This window comes from Aspergillus luchuensis, chromosome 2, assembly GCF_016861625.1.
Source record: "Aspergillus luchuensis IFO 4308 DNA, chromosome 2, nearly complete sequence".
Lineage (NCBI taxonomy): Eukaryota > Fungi > Ascomycota > Eurotiomycetes > Eurotiales > Aspergillaceae > Aspergillus > Aspergillus luchuensis.
This window is the reverse complement of record NC_054850.1, coordinates 1,452,222-1,470,759: the sequence shown is the minus strand read 5'-3', so window position 1 is coordinate 1,470,759 and position 18,538 is coordinate 1,452,222. Positions and strand designations below refer to the sequence as shown.

The window sequence follows — 18,538 nt, the reverse complement described above, 5'->3', positions numbered from 1 at the left end:
CACGGATTGTTTCATAGTTACTTTCTGCTTGTCCGTCGGTCTATTCAGGGTCCTCCGGCAGTGATGATTGATTAGATAAGCGCCCAATGGGGGGCGAACCCGTCACAACGACGGGTGTATTTTACGATTCCGACAGCGGGACTGGCGTCGGCAAGACAAATCGGGTAAACTCGCCGGTGTTCCTGGCCAGCCTTGACTCCTGCCGACTTTCCCTCCGACTCGGGAGATCTTGTGGGGTCTCGATCTGGGGTAGCACATTCCCCTGCTTTACAAAAACTTTTTCCTGGATTTACATTGTGATGGAGGATGAAGATGGACTACTCTGGCCAACCAAGATCAAAGACATAATTATTTCGCATTCTGGTCATACTTGATACATGCTTCTGTCAGGAGGTTCGGGAAACCGAAAACCACGTGACCGTAACCACAAACCATTCTGGGTTTCTTAAGACAAAGACCCCATCAAACATCAGCATTCCAATCAGCCAATGTACCCTCGTCATATGGTAAAACTGGCTGATCTAGGAGACCTGGTGATCCCTATAATCAAGTGAAGTGTTCTGGGTGACAGGAATAATTGGCCAATTCGCCAGGTTCAACTCGCAGAGAATGATTCTACCACGGCAATCGGCCAACTCTTCCACATTGTTGTAATTCTCAGGCCTTTGGGCAATCATTTCGTTGTAGATCCACCGAATGTCACCGGCTGAGCTTACCGTACAGTTCCACCACTCCATGGTCTCGGCCTTCGTACTATACACCCGATCGTTCTTTGTCTCAGCATATTTGCTCAGTCCGACAAGGAAATCACTGGCCGCAAGGGCATCGGCAGCAGTTACCAGGTAGTATCTTTGTAGGACGGGTTCCTGCGTCCCGTCGACGACGTGCTCTTGGAGATAAGCGTAGTACGGCATGATTTTGACTCGGTCGGGGTTGGGTGTTGTCCGGTGTATATCTAGAGATATTGTCTTCAGTAATGCCGCGATGAGTGAGAAGATGTTAACAAACGAACAAAGGCCTTGATCAGATAGTTTATGATCTTGACAGATAGGGGTAGACGACAGGATTATGAGGTTCTTTTATATGCGTAGGCACATACTCGATTATGTTGCCTTTAGGGGATGTCCTCCGTGCTGCGTAGGTAGGAATATTGGGCATTTGCAGCGGATTGGAATCTTCCACAAGTATCAGTATAATGACACAAGAATCTTAAACTTTCATTCTTTTTGTTCTGCAAAATTTTATGTTTGTACTACACTACATCTGGTTAATCTTTGTTTCGATTCGGAACTGATGGTTGTAACTTACATGATAGTTACGGATATTTTCATTTAGAAAATTCCTGTATGTACAAAGACTAGCAATCCGTTATCCTTTGCCATTGGCAGGAAGTAGTACAGGAATTGTACTATTGTTATACTTGGGACTGCCAATAATCTAAAATGACTCTGCTAGTGTCATTGTAGAAGCCAATGGGCATTGAAGCTCATCTAACAAACGGAGTTGACCGTCTTACCGCCAGCAGTACATGTGCCAACTCCAAGTATATTCCAGCCTAGTAGTCGCTGGCATGCCTATTATTGATGGCATTGTGTGGAAAGAGGGAACGTTTTGCTTTGGCTAAGCTTGTTTTAGAAGGAGAAGTATTATCGTCTGTGGGACTTACCGATTTTGAAATATCGCCTTGTCGTTTTGCAGAGGCAGTTAGCTACCACGACGCCTCGCACGTGGGTTCAGCTTTGGATGGAAGAGAGCGATCCTGCGAGTTGGTTGAAATTTTGGTAGTTTTGCAATTCGCTCAGAGTTTTGTACAGCAGGGCGTATTTGGTGGTTCAATGGGGAAGTTTGCGATCATTTAAAGGCTTTCTGTGCAATTGTTCTCTGGCCGTGTAGTAATATGCCGACTGGGAAGTACTATTCATTACTTCTTTCCGCCCAGCTTTGCACAACTCCTTGAGCTGTGGGTTCGTATTCCTTTATCTTTACATCATCACCGACAAGGTAAGTATTGGCCTGGCTAAACACCAGGGGAGGATCCTTCTTGGAGACAACAATATCTCTCCATTTCAGAGCTTGTTCGTCAACATGCGATAGATCCTCATAGAAACACCGACAGTTGGAGACGTCAGCGGTGCAACGATAGATATGAAGTTTCAGGAGCATGCGGCCCAGTGATGGTTTGCCATGAGAGATTAATCGCGATCGGTCAACTTTGACCGTCAAGCTATTCTTCTCCAGATTGCTCGTAACGCTATAGAGACCGCCACTGTCGCGGAGGAGGTGCCGAAAAATGGCATAGTGTGCCTAAATTGGAGTTAGGGGAGCGTTAACATGGCAAGATTGTAAACTAGACTTACTCGACTATGTGCTTGTCCCCATTTCTGTCATCGGTTAGCACTACCTTCAATATCCGGCATGTCTTAACTTACTTGGGTCGTGGGATCGTAATTCTCAAGGCCTCGAAGTCCATCGACGCCCAGCTGAAGATACATGTTGTAGGCGACTGTAAGTAACAGACTTAGCTTTAGTCTTCTGGCTTCTCCGGGGCGACTTACTGTCATCAGGCTTGACCTCGCTTTGGCCTGTGTAGCCAAAAATGCTCAGTATTTCTAGATCGTCGATCAAGTAAGCGCCGACGAGTTCTGCTCTGCATTCATCCACTGTTGTTGCAAGGTCATTGAACACCCCCGTCCATGTTTGCCCAGCCCGATACCAGCTTTCCACGGGTTTTCCAGTAAAGGGATCCAGGGGCGGGTTTTCCATGTCGAAATTGAGAACACCATCAGAAGATTCAGTCAAGAATCTTCCTGTGCCATGTCCGAGGATTTCATGCAACACGACCCAGATGTAGTAGGCATGGAACCGATGCTTCTTGAAAGTGTCTTGTCCTGATGCGTCCACCATGTGTAAACCGCGAGATCGACTACTCTCAGACACCATGCGGTTACTGAAGATGATGTTTTTGTAACCTGTATCTTGTCTAAGATCATTATACTGCTAGAAGTTAGCGATATGCAATGGCCTTGGATGGGTTACCGACATTTGGAAGGTTGATTCCTGGGAAAATGATACTCGAGCAGTATACAAGACCTAGACGTGTCAGCTTCAGGGTATGGTTGAGCATATGGAGGCTCACTATTGATGCTTGAGAAATCAGGTGGCTCAAATAATTCCTTTTCGTAAGGGCCCTTGCTGTCACCGGTACCTTCAACCCAGGGAAGTTTGTAGACCAATTGATTCGCTTTGGTTGCAAGTGTATTCAAAATCTTGGTTTCGGCAGCATCCGGTATTCCGACTATGCCTTCGAACTCTGCACGAACATCTAATGGATCGCGATATGGCTCGACAAAGCCTATGACTGATTCAACCGGAGGGGCCTTGTCATTCACCCATATCCTCAGTGATTCGCGGTATGCTTCGAGGCTTCCAGTCTGGAAGCTATCGATTATCTGCTGCAACATTTCCACTTGAGCAGCATTTGGTGCGTATGGGATGGCTTGTTGCAAACAATCACAAACCCGTTTCAATTCTTCCTTGTGATCTCCTTTCAACAGAAATGCCCTCTTATCGGACGCTCCCGATCCATCAAATAATCCCATGCCACCTTCTCTTCCACCACAGATGCTTGCATGATATCATAGCAACGAGTATCAGTATCTTGGTATGCCTTTAGTCGAGTATTTTCAGGCAAGATTGATTGAGCCTCCATGAGTTTTGATATCGTGGCAATATCCTCTGAAGACTCAAGGCAGTCCTCACCCAAATAATATGATGACTGGGTAAACGGTCCAGGGTGGCCTAAACTGCTCGGAAGAGGGCTCATCATCGGTTCCTTGATCTGCCCAAGTAGTTTACTCGCCGACGATGATACTGATGCTAGAGAGGTAAGGGTCTCCTTGGATACATCGGGCGTAAACTTTTGATCGCCGGACCCCTAGAGAAATAAGAAAAGGATCATCCAGTGGTCAGGATATTCCTTACAAAGTAATTGCCAACATTGGATAGGAATGTAGCGGCATAATCCAGGAAATTCTCTAGTTCTTGAACGCTGACCCCAGCTTCCGTGGCAAGTTGTTCCCATTTCCCGTCACAGCTATGGTAAAGGGCCATTATAAGGTCGAAAATGCCATTGGCCTCAGGCGAGACTTGACGGAGGATAATTCGTGTGCCATTCCAGGCAGCCCTTGTATGCAACATGTCAGAAATTATCGCTGCGCGTTTGTGGGTGGGAGACGTGTATTACTTCGCCATGTGATGTGCATAGAGCTTTTCCTGTGGGCGCAAACCGTCAAATGCGGCGGCCACCGACAATTGGTATATCTGAGGCTTGACCATTGTTGTACCTGGTACTCAATTGACTGCGTAGCTCGAGAGAATATCATAGTAGATCATGTTGTTTTCATCGCGAAACATTATTGTATGACCCCGCACATGTGACTTCGCGCGAGAAACCATGCCATCCTGATAAGAAAACGCAGTTGATTGGCTTAAGAACACAATAGCAATTTGAAAAACCCACAATAATGAAAACATCTGTTATTATTATGCTGTGCAAGAAAACATGTCAGTACTCGCCAGATTTCTATTGCCTACTGCCATGAATTACGGTTGCTTCCGGACCCGCATCAATGTGGAGGGTTTGTCAACCACTACATCGGTTTGACCTTCATAGAATAAGCTTCGTGATATTAGTTAGGAGAATTTCCCATCTGACCTTATGTTGCACCATAGTATACCTTGATCACGGAAACTGAGAGACTGAAGACATAAAGGCATATGTGGAACCCCACATGTCTTGCGGGGCTGTCCCCAAGCATCCGCGGGGATTTCAAGGTACCTCCGCTCTATCCACACTCATACATTCATGGCCCATAAGGAAGCCAATACAGATCTGACATATTACAATGTACTGAAGCCACTCATAGCCCAACACATTCTACTTCCACAAGATGTCAGCATCCCTATTTGGACAAATATGCTACATCCCACGTCCGCGAATCACTATCTCCCATGTTGTGTCTCGAAGACCCATTGGATCTGTTAGTGCATTTGACTCAGAAATCTTCCGGGCAGTACTATGAACTGAAGTATTCGAATATGAAGCGTACCTCAAGCGGTGCGTGGACGCCGAAGCCACACTCGCAAGAGAGTAACTCAGAAATTTCAGGAGTCGGAGCTGGACATGGAGCGTCTACGTCATGAGACGAGAATGGTAGAAGATGTTCTTGCTCTTGATTAGAGGCGTATCCCTCAGTCCATATGTATTACTATTTCGATCATACTTGTGGCGTAGACTGCGCGCCATGCAATAAAAACCTTTAGCTATGCCCCATAACACCCACTACCAAAAATAAGCTTAATTGGTACGGTCTCATACCCCCAGTTGTCATCGTGGAATGGCTCCACATACGTAGTCGGTAGCCCCGCTTTGGAGGAGGAATGGATTGTGGGGGAGAAGCTCCCCTTCATGCGGGGTCTGATGATAGTCAATACCCTGGGATTATCTATGGGGCCTTCAGCACTCTCAGATCACCATGAAACTACTTTCACCTCGCTGTCAGCCATGTGGGTCTTTCCCCAAGAGTAAGGGATACCCATCCCTAATCAGCTAGCCCCGGACATGTTGACTTGCTCCACATGCTCCATCATTTGGACGTCGACAGCTATCATGGGATCATGAGGGGCCTATTCAACCCTTCAGGTTATGCATTGACGTATGTCTCGATCATGTTAATCAGCTACTATTGCCATCATATACTTAAAGACTCTCTGTTGTTGCTGCTGTATCTATACAACTTCAGTCACGCAAGCCTTGATTCATCATTCATTCTTACAACTATATTAGCTTCTCCAGGTCCCATACTTCTTCCATAATGCAGGCACCCACACCCAACCAACGAAAACCCATCAAAGACCTGACTAAAGTGTTCCACTACACAGACACCATGACTCGGAAGCCTACCCGCGACAATGATCCATACGAATACATGGCTGGGTTTGGAAACCGCTTTCAGTCAGAAGTCATCCCAGGGACCTTACCAGCTGGTCAAAACAATCCGCAAGAACCGCGGTTTGGTCTATACACTGAAGGCCTTACGTCCTCTGCCTTCACAGCCCCAAGACATGCCAACTTTAGCACTTATATGTACCGGGTGAGGCCAGCAGCTGCACACAGTATGTATTACTCTCTGTTTCCAAGCCAAGCAGGTGTTCCTAACGTTGTGAAGATGGCTATAGGAAAGATTATGAACACAAATCAGACATCGAGAACTGTTTCCTTACACTTAATCCCAAGGTGACAACGCTTGCTGGTCAGGCTGAATGGGCACCATTTCCTCTTCCCAACGATGACGAGAAGATTGACTTTGTAGATGGTTTGCACACCCTTGGGGGAAGTGGAGATCCAAACCTGCGAGAAGGCATTGCACTCTATGTCTTCATGATCAACGCAGATATGGACCACAGAGCATATTGTAATACGGACGGTGACTTTCTAATCGTGGCTCAGCAAGGAATCCTCGACATACAAACGGAGATGGGGATGCTGTTCCTGCAACAAGGTGAAATCTGTGTGATCCCGCGTGGAATTCGCTTCGCTGTCCGCCTAGGTCACGAGCATGATGTGGCCCGTGGGTTCATCATCGAGGTATGGGGTTCTCGCTGGGAGTTACCTGATTTGGGTCCCTTGGGTGGTCATGGACTAGCAAATCCACGAGACTTTCTCCACCCTGTGGCCCACATTGACGAGAATCTCCATGAAGACTGGGAGGTTGTCAACAAGGCAAATGGTCGATATAGCATCATTGAGCAGGATCACAGTCCTTTTGATTTGGTGGCATGGCATGGAAATGTTGTTCCCTACAAGGTATGCAACAATTACGTCGTGGGACGATGGTAAAATGAATACTGACGGTCCCCTACAGTACGATCTGACCAAATTCGCGTCCCAAAATGCAACCTCTATCGATCACACCGACCCTTCCGTGAATTGCGTACTGACTGCCCCATCTAGAGATCCAGTCACGCCATTAGCTGACTTTCTATGGTTTGGGCCACGATGGGATGTGGCGTCCAATACGTTCCGTCCTCCGTATTTTCACCGTAACTCGGCAACAGAGTTCCTCGCGTGTCTGTATGGAAGCGGACTCGGACGCTCTGAGGAGTTTTTGCCTGGTGGAGGTAGTGTCGAGGTCAGCCATACACCACATGGCAACTTCAGCGATGACTATGTGCGTGAAATACGCAACCAGATGAACGAGCCACGGAGAGTTTTAGAAAGTAGGTTAATAGCCCTAGATGTACTTTGGGGCAAATTGCTGACTGCACAGATCAAATGACTTTCATGGTCGAAAGTAGCCGATCGCTCCTGTTCACCGAGTATGCGCGAAGTGGCTGTGGCACATTCAAGAACCGAGGTCCAGATCCTAAAGTATGGGATGCTTTACCTGTACGTCTTTGGTCTCCACGCTGGTTGGAGCAGAGCTGATAACCTTTGTAGGACAAATTCTCCACGTACCCAAACATCAAGAAAATTCTCAGTGAAGTCAAGTCCAATGAAGAAGCATGGAAGAAGCAGCTAGAAGCGTATTATGATGATGATTGGCTGGCGGAAAGGTACAGGGACCACGACCAAGCTTAGCTAGGTAAACGAATGCGCGCGTATTAATGCAAGGCTGAGGCAGTCAGCTCTGAATCATTTTGGGAGGCGCTACGGCCAGCTGGCTGGCGTTTTGCGCGCAAGGCGCCAAGCAGCAAGCCCCAGCTTCCAGGAAGGAGAAGGGTATCGTAGATATTATATTTGAAGACGATGCGAAAGCGGTATTAAAAAAATAACAATCCGGGCGAGAACCATCCCGGGAGAAATGGTCAAGCTGTGTATGCAAATTATGAATTCGGTTCGAAAAAGATGTCTCGTCTCTTCAGCCTTGGGAGAAATTCAGGCAGATGAATCGGGGTAAAGCTCAGCCTCACCCTCAACCCCGCCCACCCTTGCCCAGAGTGACGGCCATTCCACCACCACCTCTTCCGTTGTAGCCTCTCCTCTGTCAAGAGTCGGATCATTGTACAGCTCATCTTCCTCCACTTCTTATTTCTACAATTCTATCTCCCGATTGGGACGAGAAGAGGAGAGAGATAAACTGATCTCTCTATCCTTCCTGACTCTCTCCTCGCTTGTGCTTCAAGGTCTGACAGCTATCCGCCATACAGATGATGCCCACAAACCCATCAAAAAGCGACGTGCACAATCTCCATCAACAGGGTCACAAAATAACCCCACGACACGATGAGTATACTGTAGGGTGGATATGCAGATCGCCTGTGGAAGTGACATTTGCGTCAATGGTGTTGGATGAACATGATCCACCCATGGCGCATAAATTTTCGGCTATAGGTCAGGCTATCTTAGGAAGAATTGGAGTTTACAACATCGTTATTGCTCGTTTACCGCTTAGCAGGTGCGGTGATACTCAGGCAATTGCAGCTTTGGAAAGGGAGATGTTCTCGACTTTTCCTGCCATCGGTTTTTCTCTTGTAGTCGGTATGGGTGGCGGCGTACCAAGCAGCAGCGCCGATATCCGATTAGGCGATGTTGTAGTGAGCCAGCTAACAGGCAAATCTGGAGGGGTGATTAAGTACGATCTTGGTAAAGCATCAAACAGGGTTAATTTCCAGCGGACCGGATCGCTGAATGAGATCCCTGAATATCTGTCAACTGCTCTAGCTACCATCCAAGCGAATCACGACCTTAGGGGGCTTATGGGGCGTCAAATCGCCAAAAATCTTTCCGATATTCAAAGAAAACTATCTCCTTCCATCCGGTCCTTGAGACCAGAAGAGGACTGTCTATTTCAAGCTGAGTATGAGCATATCGCACCTGGTTCGTGTGCGAATTGCGATCGATCCATGTTGATTATACGACCTGAACGAGAGCAGGATGATCCTGTCATCCACTATGGATCCATTGCATCTGGAGATAAATTGATTGAAAATGGCCGACTTCGAGATCAGATAGGCCAGGAGCTAGGAGTCCTCTGTTTGGATGCGGGGACAACAGGTCTCATGGGTATCATTCCATGCCTGGTCATTCGGGGCATCGGGCACTATGCCGACTCTCACAGGAACGGCGAATGGCGATATTATGCATTTGCTGCGGCAGCAGCCTATGCAAAGGAGCTTCTATTGATGGTTCCGCCACCCCAAGCAAGAGACATCAATAAGAGTGGAGATAGCAATCCAACACCGGAATGGAGTGGACTAAGGGAAAGTACCCTCCGTGCGCCGCCAACAGATTCTGGATACGCATCTACTACCCACCAAAAGATTCCACGCCGAGATGAATACCACACAGAACATGTTCATAATGTTCAAAGCATAGTGTCTGGCGAAGAGAGATCCCCTTCTCCTCCGGCGGCAGCTAGCCCGAGAAAAGCACAAGACGACCACGACGAAGACACTGAATCTATCTATACAACTGAGTCTAGCATTTCTCCTTCGGAAAAGCAGAGCTATATTTCCGAACTGGTAGATGATTTGTTCAATAAAGTCCAGTATGGCCAATATGCCCAGAAACTTCCGGAAAGAATAAACGACATTCTTCCTCAATATCTGAAAGCTTTTGCAATAAGATTTGGTCAGTTTGGCTCGACTCAGATACACAGGGATATCATGGTGTTTATCCGTCGACACAGAGAGTTAGTCGTTTCCCAAGACTTGGCGTCGTCTCCATGCAGAGACTGATAAAGCATCCTGACAGTGAAATTGCGAATGGGCTGAGAAGAAAATACCTAGAAAATCAGACTGAAACCTATGTGTCAACGCATGACGACACCAAAATAAAATTAGGCGATATCATGGATCTCTGGGACCAAAATCTGGAGGATGCAGATGGTGAGCTTGCCACCGCACAATTCGACAGTGGGGCAGAGCATTTAGACGTGGACGATGATATCCCGATTGAAGATGGTGATGAAAATCTCCCTGAACATACGGAATTTTGGAGGCTGATCACCAGTAGCCCAGTGTATGAATGGCTACTTGGGAGTCTCCGGAGGAAACTTCACCTGCAACCAGCAGAGCCAAATGTTCAAGATGCTATTCGCGACCGAGTCCTGGAGACCCTCCCGTCATCCCGAAGAGTCAGTCGATATGACCAGCCAACAATATATCAGGTAGTATTCCGTCTCAATTGGGATCCCGCGTCTTTCATCGCAGAGCAGGAGTATGACATAAGTAGAGAAGGCTTCCTTGGGAAGATTATCACGATTACAGGGTCCGATCAGGATGCTCAAGCAATGACTTGCTTGCAATACCTTCAGCAAACATGGCATTCATATGGTGCCGATATCCTTCAGCTAGTCGAGGCGACACTGCTTAGTGAGCGTGACTATAAACACAGCTGTACGCTTTTCCCCCATTGGTACCCGCGGATGCTTATCATGTCTATAGGTACACTGCCAGACAATACACAACTCGCGGCTTGGACGAATGAAAAGGAGTTTCTAGTTGAAGTCACTGGGATTGAGAGTTCAATTACAGAGATTGGGGAACAACTTGCGTGGCTAGGCTCTGCTCTCCGTTCCTCGCCCCACGACTCTAGGATATTGTACTGCAAACCGTTCATCAACAGCGCCAGCCCTTCTCCAGAACCCCCCCAGGCCAAAAAGCGCGAGTCCCGTGCTGGGACTCGTAATGTGACGTCGCTATCTGCCGAACAGCTGGAGAGGAAGCGCGTCAACGATCGGGAAGCCCAAAGAACCATTCGTCAGCGGACCAAGGACCACATTGAACGGCTGGAGCGCCAAGTGGCCGAGTTGAAAGTCAAGGGGGAACACCGACGGAATATGGCGTTGGAACAAGAGATTCGAGCTTTGAAGCATCAGCTCGCCCGGGCTAGTAGACAGGAATATCCGGGTATGAGTTATAAAGATGCAGCAAACCCAAATCCACAAGCAGCAGCTATCACACGGGTATTATGCGGTATTGATTTCAAGTGTGAGGATCTGGAGCAAGCGAGCTCGTCGCCGCCCCTGGGACAATGCTGGCATCACTTGTTCCGAAACCCCACAGTGGTGATGGGCTTCCCAATACCATACCGCTCCAGACAAAATACTGGCCTTGAAATCCCGCTCAACATCTTGGCGGATCTAGCCCAAGCAACGCAGGTGGATGTTTTTAGTGATAAGCTACTCATCAAAGGATTTTCTAGCTTATTGATCCCGACGGAGTACATCCGAGATCAGAATCAGATGATGTGGCACCTACGTTATAATGTGCATGGAGATCGCATTTCGTATCTGGATGGCATTGGGGCTCATGTCAGACACATCACACTAGCCGATTTGGAGTCGAGCCGACATATTCTTGGTTGGTGTTCAGACGCACAGTTCCATGCCGGTATGTCATAGCATGATTCTAGGGGTGGAAAAGGGTTTCACAAGCTGACTTGCCACAAGGAGCGACAGACGCTAGTTATTCGATCAATCGATCTTGGTTGGGGCCACCGTCCGCTCGCTGCAGCCTAAACAACACATTGATCACGGCAGGCAGGCTAATCACAGGCGGTGACCCAGCAATATATGGCAACAGAGACATACCGTATCGACTAATTAGGAATGAGTACATTGAAAAGCTCTCGTGGATTGCCAGACAATACGTGGTAATGTGGGATGCCGGAGCCAAACGGGGGTGGTTGGTGAATGGGGCCTGCGCTCTTTTGCACCTTCTATTTGCTTCCCTATATTTCAACAGAACTGATTCACTCAGCTTTGCATTCCAGTTAGATCTTACCGACATCAAAGTCCCAGAGAACACATTCAACCCCAGCTCTGCAATGGAGGTCTTGTTGAACCCTGATAACCTTAGTCTGAAACTGTACCACGCGAAACAGAGCGAACCGAGTGAGGCAACTTTACCTCCAGTACGGATTCAAGATAGAGTCAATCGTTTGTATAACATGCTCGAGAAGATCATGGATCATCAAGCAGAGATCATGGGGGCAGGCGGCGGAGCGTCACTCAATACGTCCAGGGGAAATCTGGAAGGATGGGATTTCAAGGATTTAGCGACCCAGGAAGACCCGTTGTATCCTCGGCTTTATAAATTGGGGATCAGAGGGAAAAGCTGGGTTGACTTTATTAGAGACATTCGTGCGGCAGTGCTATTTGGGACGGGGTTTGGTGAGATTCTTCGCCCAGTTGATAACACCCAACTATGCCCATATTGGAGCAGTTTGCCAGAAGGTAAATCTTACCTTGCAGTCAGTGGGTATGATCTTACAAATATCATCGATCGGTTCGGAAATCCACATAGTAGACCGGTCCGACTGACCCGCAATTTGATTTGGTGCAACTGCCTAGACAATGGCCCGCCAGCTTGCAAGTGCACTGGACTCTCGGAACAGACAGAACATTCCGAGCTGGCACAAGTAATCCTGCCTTCACGCTTCAAAAGGAGAATACCTATGCCGAATTCCGTTCGACCAAGCAGTTGGAGACATGGCGCGATAATATTTGGTTACAACAGAAACTTGCGATGGACCTGGAACGACACCGGCTACCCTGAACAGAAAGACGTCTTGTCATGCTCAGATGATTCGGGGTCCGATTCAAATGGCGACTTCCACGACTCAGGACTTGGAACAAGCTTGGCTCCTGCCACTGCCGATGGTTCTAGGAGGCTGTCAGTATCAAGGTCCCCGTCTGGAGGTATCACTCAGGAGGACTACGAGGTAGGCATTGTGTGTGCGCTGTCCAAAGAACTTCTTGCCGTCCGCGCATTGTTCGATTCAACCCACCCTGACCTCGAAAAAGACCGAAATGACCCTAATTGCTATTGTCTCGGACGGATGAAAGGATTCAATGTGGTTGCTGCTGGTCTCCCACACGATGATTATGGCACAAATTCCGCCACAAATGTTGCTTCTCATTTGATCCGAACTTTCCCGCGAGTGAAGTTCTGCCTGGTCGTTGGAATCGGAGGGGGAGTACCTTCCGCAAATCGGGACATACAGCTCGGTGATGTCGTCGTCGGTACCGGGGTGATACAAGGTGATATGGGGAAATGGATCCAGGACTCCGAGTTTAAGATGACGGCACAGAAACAACAACCACCGCCCTATTTACGAGCAGTCATCACGAAAATCCAGTCCAATGGCTTCATTTCCTTCGAGTCCGCTTTGAACCCGCTCCTTGACGATCTTGATCTGATTGCCTCAATGCAACCGAAATACTTATACCCAGGCGCAGACAAAGACATGCTATTTAACGCAGGTGACGTGCACGTTGAGACGGAACCAAATTGTGACAAGTGCATCGGCAGCCGACGTCCAAAGTCTCGACAGCATGACGGCCCAAGCGTTTTCTACGGTCTTATCGCATCTGGTAATCAGCTCGTTCGAGATGCAAGATACCGAGACCGCCTGGGCCAGGAAAATGTGATCTGTGTTGAGATGGAGGCGGCAGGAGTCATGAGAACCACCACCGACTGCCTTGTCATTCGGGGCATATGCGATTATGCCGACTCGCATAAGAACGATCAGTGGCAGGAGTATGCCGCTGCCACGGCGGCTGCTTACGCCAAATTTTTCCTGTCTCATATGCGCGAAAGTGCTCATGAGTTCGCCGTCCGAGTTCCATCACGGTTGGAAGCTCCGACCGGGTCAGTACACTTGCAGAAGGAGAAGCGGGCTTCGCCATATGCTGTCTTTGACCAGAATGTGGAGCTCAAGAGATCTCGACGATACTGAATTCTATTCCAGTGCTGACTGAGGTTCGATCTAGACGAGCTCCAGATGTCGCCTTAATCCAAGGAACGATCAGAGGTGATAAAGCCAGAATACCACGGTTCTACCTGTTTTGAATGGCAGAAAGACGAACAATTGACTTGATATGTACCTTTTTTATTTGAAATATTCTATAGAGACTCCTATAGTAAAGGGGGGATTTTCTTTGAACCTCCGTTGTTGGTCATGCAAAAGCCTTCAAGGCATCATTTGGTAAACCCATATACAGACCTAGTACAAATTTTCAAAGTCGACCTGATGCCTCTTAGCTGGAGATATTAGTATCTGTGGGTGGGTTAGCGAAATGGGATTACATCTCAACCTGGTTCTTGAAAGTAATCTTCCACAAAGGGATTCTGATACAATGTTTCATGACCCTTAACAACTTCCACTGACAACTGCAATACGAGCAATTACCCCAGGATTCCCAGATGCAATGACTAACCATAATCGGGTGTCTCTCATTGGCTGCACTGTGTATCAATCTGGTATCCGTACGGCTTACCCCACGGCGCCGGCAGTTCGGCGCCCACGCCTTACCCGATCGGGGCTTAAACCAGACGGGGGCTGCAGGTAGCCGGTTATGTTTGCGATGCACTCCCCTCACATCACCGTTCTTCTTCTTCTAGGAGATGGCGAGGGCCGACCACAACATGTCCAGCTAAATATCAAACTGCTTAGTTCTTCTTCTCTGCCAAAAGCCTCAAGGATACCATGATGGTGTTGCGAAAGTGCACCATATGCGATCGACGGTTCAAGAAAACGGAGCATTTCAAGCGCCACGAACGCTCACGTAAGTCAACCGACCTGCATATGGTTGCATCCTGCTGACGTCTAGTAGATACCAAGGAGAAGCCCTATGAATGCGCTGTCTGTCATAAGCGATTTTCACGAAGGTATTGAAGCTGTGGACTATTTTCACTCCTGCACGTGCTAATACTGTTGCAGTGATGTCCTAAGCCGCCATGCCAGGGGTCATAATCAACCAGCTGCCAATGCAGCGGTTGGACCAGGTGCTGGTATTCCTGCCACACCTACCAATCAAGCTCCTGCTCATCGACCATCAACTATGACAGCGGGGAATCAGAACTACATTCTTAATATGGGTGCGGAGAGTGCTCGCCCGCTCCAGCATGGTTCGTCGGCACCTCACAATTTCACATTGTCCGCGGCTCTCGATCAGCAGTCAACTTCCCTGGACTTTCTTGCCAACGTATCTGCTCATCAACCTCGCACTGAACCAGTAGCTAATCAGATCATGGCAAATGAGCATCAAGGTTACCTTGGCTGGAATGACGTGCCTGTTCCGGACCAGCAATGCTACAGAGGGACAGTTCTTGATCCATTGCATAACGACATACTGCAGTTCTGGTTGGAGCCCCAGGGGGACTCTATCTCACAGCAAGGATCGATAGACCTCAGGGGGAGTTCTAATTTCGGCATGTTAGGGGAGACCGTTGCTTCTTCAGAGCAACCACGACCATCTATTGATAGCATGAGCTTGAGCACTGGAAGTAGTATTCCAACTGAACGGTTTGCACGTGTTCAGCGCTATTGGCTTGCTCCATCCAACAACACTGGGCGGCTCATGAACAGCTTATGGCATGATGTAGCCTACAGCGACCAGGACAATGTGTTCGCTTTCAGGCCAACCCACTCTTCCAGCGCCCCGTCGGGTTACCTGCAGGGGTCAAGGTACGGCGTCGATGAAGAGTGCAGGCAGCGTCTGTACAGAATGTTCAACCAGAGCCAAGGTCAATCTCAGATGCGTTCTTCTGAGGCTACTGCAGTCTCGCCCTTTACCCAACCACATCGCAATTCCAATTTTCCTCCTGCGGAAATCCTGGACATGGCACTAGATTTGTTCTTCCGCGACTTTCATCCACTGGTGCCGTTTATCCACATCCCAACATTCTCTGCAAAAGACGCCCGTCCATCCTTGCTCTATGCCATGTGTCTCATTGGCATGGTCCTGTTGGGAACCAAAGGCACGTTAAGCTTCGTCGTCAATAACTTCTCGGTATGATCAGCTCTAGATGCAGTGTGCGTTGCTAATATGTTGTAGTCCATGCTTGGAAGTATTACAGCAGACTTAGCCAAGTGTTCAGTTGGAGTCGAGGGTTCTATGTCCACCGTGTCTACTTTTGCAGCTGCATTTCTGTTTCTGAATTTGGCTGCCATGACAGGGGTAAGTTTCACTGAGAAGAAAACTGGGTTATACTGATTTATGTAGGAGAAGGAGCACCTTGAGAAGTGCCAGATGCTCTATGTTAATCTCATATCGGTATGGCATTCAATCAGAACCATAGAATACAGCTGACACACTTATAGATCGCACAGCGGCACGGACTCTTCGCAGCTAGGGAAGGGCAGGTGCTTGACACGCACCTGTTCGACGCCGTCCCTAATACTGAGACTCGGTGGAAAGCCTGGAGCAAGGTAGAATCAGTAAAACGGTGAGTTGAACAATCATTCGGAAAATCATTTGCTGACATCACAGGCTTATAACTGGACTACTGCTGCTCGACTCTTGGTACTCATCGTTCATGTCTACGAGTCCGATTATCGTGCCAGACTCTGTTCAACTGATACTGCCGTGTGATGAAGCGCTCTTTCGAGCTACCTCTTCCACGCGCTGGGTGCAGCTAAGCGGTAGCGACCAAGTCAGCTTGATGCCTACGATACTGATGCCATCGGAGAATGTCGACATTCCAACACTTCGCAGCCCGATAGATGATTTCTGCATGTATGCAGTACTAGCAATGGTTCAGTCGCGGCTCTCAGAAGCATACTATCGACTCCTTTCAAATCGTGCCAGCTATCCCTTCGCCCCCTGCAATACATATGCCATGGACGGGCGTGCAAGATGTCTGCCATCACTTCAGCTCCAGCTAACAAGCAAATATGGCGATGTGCTGGACCGGCTCAATCCAAACGCAGCCGTCATGTGGCACAATATGTGCATGACGCTAACAGCAGACACCCAAATCTTCGACATGGCAGCTGGCCGTTCTGGCCCAGGCCCTGCCCGAAAAGCACTCGATGACATTGCAGCATGGTCGCAAACACCGGCTGCCAGACGAGCTTGCTTGCATGCAGCACACATCTACCGAGCAATGACGAATAGGAGGGCATCAGACCATACAATGTTCCATTCTGTATTCTCCCTATTCTACGCAGCACTGGTGCTGGGTCTTTACGTCTTCATGGTGCCAAGTACATCTGAGATGCAGCAAGGTGGACACTCCATCGAGCTTTTCGATGATATTGATTGGCAAAAGGTGGGCACTGAGGGGTTCACCAGCTTCATGGAGCCTCGGGAAGGCCAACCTTTCCCGCCGTCTGAAGAACCAGCATTGAATTTTATTCGAAACGGCGGCACGATATACCTACGCGGTGTTCCCATCCAGGGAGGCTATCAAGCAGCCCGCCGCGTTCTACTGGACTACGCAGGACTGCTAAAGGATACAGGGAAGTGGAGCGTACGAAAGTTTTCATATGTGCTGCATATCATGAGCGATGTGCTAATGGATGTGGAATGACCACTACACCAGAACTGAAGCCATCAACTGCGTTACGATCTCATTTATGAATACGACAGCATGTATATCAATCTATGTACAATATAATAACCCACAAATAGGGTAATAAGTTATACCCACGACCGATTCCTAACCCTCTCACTCAACATCTCCAATTCCTCCTTCGACGCAACCACCCCCATGATCCCTTTACCACCAGCACCACCCTCCCCAGCAGCACCAGCATCATCCCTCCTCTCCCCCGCCAAGACAACCCTCAACCCATCATCCCCATCCACGTCCCCATCTTTATTATTCAAGCCCCTCCCCCTCGCAAACCACAACCCCTCCCCATCCTCCCTCTCACTCTTCACCTTCACAATACCCCCATTTTCAACCTCTTCCACAACCGCCCTCTCCCCAGCACTACTACCCCCCTCTGACGCCGTCTCCTCCTCACTCTCCCCCGTATACTTCGCCACACTAATCCCATTACACCTCGCATTCGGCATATGCAGCACGTCATGCAAAACAAGAGTATTCGTGCGCGGGTCGTCCGGTGCCCGTTGCACGCGGAGCTGCACTGTTCCTACGCCTAGCACCCGCTGATTCGCGATCTTGCATGGTGCTCGCCGGTAGCTGCTGAATGAAGAGCGGTTTTTGGCGATGTGTGTGTTGCTTTGTCGGGGGAGGAGGAGCCAGGTGAAGCAGCGGTTGCTGTTGCTGCTTTTGGATGAGGACGGGGAGGAGGGCGTGGGGTGCTGGTGTTGGCGTTGGCGTCGGTTTGGACGTGAGCGTTGTTTCTTGGTTTGGGTTTGGGTGTGGGCGTGGGCGTGGGCGTGGTTGGGGATAGTGTAGGGGTGGTAGGGGTTGTAAGAGGTGTGATGGTGAGGATATGGTGGGTGTTGTAGGTGGGTGGTCATTGTGGATGAGTGTGTAGTATATAGTAGGCAGATAGCAGGGATGTAGTATCAGTATAGATGAGTATGTGATAGAAGAGAAGTATAACGAAAGAAAGTTAGTAGTCAGTTCAATCTTTCACGTAGTAAAGCAAAGCATGATAATATATATTGAACTACAAAATAACCCAAGGAAAGAATATCATATCATATAAGTACTTTCAAAGTATCGAACACGCGTAACCGTCGATCCAAGTCCGGGTCTGGACTTCTGAGGGGATCGGGGGATCTGCTGGCAAAAGGCGTGGCAAACACCCCTTCCGTATCGGGTAACTCCT

At 48.6% G+C, this 18,538-nt stretch overlaps 7 protein-coding genes across 7 annotated transcripts; 3 read left to right on the top strand and 4 right to left on the bottom strand.

Moving 5' to 3' along the window:
- Nucleotides 1-521: 521 nt before the first annotated feature.
- AKAW2_20467S (uncharacterized protein) lies at nucleotides 522-914 on the bottom strand (the record flags this gene model as incomplete). The annotated part of the gene is made up of 1 exon (XM_041685183.1): nucleotides 522-914. One exon carries the CDS (start codon nucleotides 912-914, stop codon nucleotides 522-524), a length of 393 nt encoding a protein of 130 aa, XP_041539293.1.
- Nucleotides 915-2,451: 1,537 nt separating this feature from the next.
- On the bottom strand, nucleotides 2,452-3,461 carry AKAW2_20466S (uncharacterized protein; the record flags this gene model as incomplete). Its single annotated transcript, XM_041685182.1, has 3 exons — nucleotides 2,452-2,994; nucleotides 3,041-3,090; nucleotides 3,137-3,461. 3 exons carry the CDS (start codon nucleotides 3,459-3,461, stop codon nucleotides 2,452-2,454), a joined length of 918 nt encoding a protein of 305 aa, XP_041539292.1.
- Nucleotides 3,462-3,547: 86 nt separating this feature from the next.
- Nucleotides 3,548-4,335, bottom strand: AKAW2_20465S (uncharacterized protein; the record flags this gene model as incomplete). Its single annotated transcript, XM_041685181.1, has 3 exons — nucleotides 3,548-3,934; nucleotides 3,982-4,183; nucleotides 4,244-4,335. The coding sequence occupies 3 exons, from the start codon at nucleotides 4,333-4,335 to the stop codon at nucleotides 3,548-3,550; spliced, it is 681 nt and encodes a 226-aa protein (XP_041539291.1).
- A 1,302-nt stretch (nucleotides 4,336-5,637) lies between these two features.
- Nucleotides 5,638-7,639, top strand: AKAW2_20464A (uncharacterized protein; the record flags this gene model as incomplete). The annotated part of the gene is made up of 6 exons (XM_041685180.1): nucleotides 5,638-5,714; nucleotides 5,846-6,174; nucleotides 6,228-6,865; nucleotides 6,924-7,278; nucleotides 7,329-7,447; nucleotides 7,499-7,639. 6 exons carry the CDS (start codon nucleotides 5,638-5,640, stop codon nucleotides 7,637-7,639), a joined length of 1,659 nt encoding a protein of 552 aa, XP_041539290.1.
- Nucleotides 7,640-8,541: 902 nt separating this feature from the next.
- On the top strand, nucleotides 8,542-13,744 carry AKAW2_20463A (Pfs domain protein; the record flags this gene model as incomplete). The annotated part of the gene is made up of 4 exons (XM_041685178.1): nucleotides 8,542-9,692; nucleotides 9,755-10,398; nucleotides 10,447-11,394; nucleotides 11,454-13,744. The coding sequence occupies 4 exons, from the start codon at nucleotides 8,542-8,544 to the stop codon at nucleotides 13,742-13,744; spliced, it is 5,034 nt and encodes a 1,677-aa protein (XP_041539289.1).
- Nucleotides 13,745-14,494: 750 nt separating this feature from the next.
- AKAW2_20462A (FTFMHR domain-containing protein) lies at nucleotides 14,495-17,322 on the top strand (the record flags this gene model as incomplete). Its single annotated transcript, XM_041685177.1, has 7 exons — nucleotides 14,495-14,573; nucleotides 14,622-14,676; nucleotides 14,729-15,800; nucleotides 15,846-15,968; nucleotides 16,014-16,064; nucleotides 16,112-16,236; nucleotides 16,281-17,322. The coding sequence occupies 7 exons, from the start codon at nucleotides 14,495-14,497 to the stop codon at nucleotides 17,320-17,322; spliced, it is 2,547 nt and encodes an 848-aa protein (XP_041539288.1).
- A 110-nt stretch (nucleotides 17,323-17,432) lies between these two features.
- On the bottom strand, nucleotides 17,433-18,224 carry AKAW2_20461S (uncharacterized protein; the record flags this gene model as incomplete). The annotated part of the gene is made up of 1 exon (XM_041685176.1): nucleotides 17,433-18,224. One exon carries the CDS (start codon nucleotides 18,222-18,224, stop codon nucleotides 17,433-17,435), a length of 792 nt encoding a protein of 263 aa, XP_041539287.1.
- Between the last annotated feature and the right edge of the window lie 314 nt (nucleotides 18,225-18,538).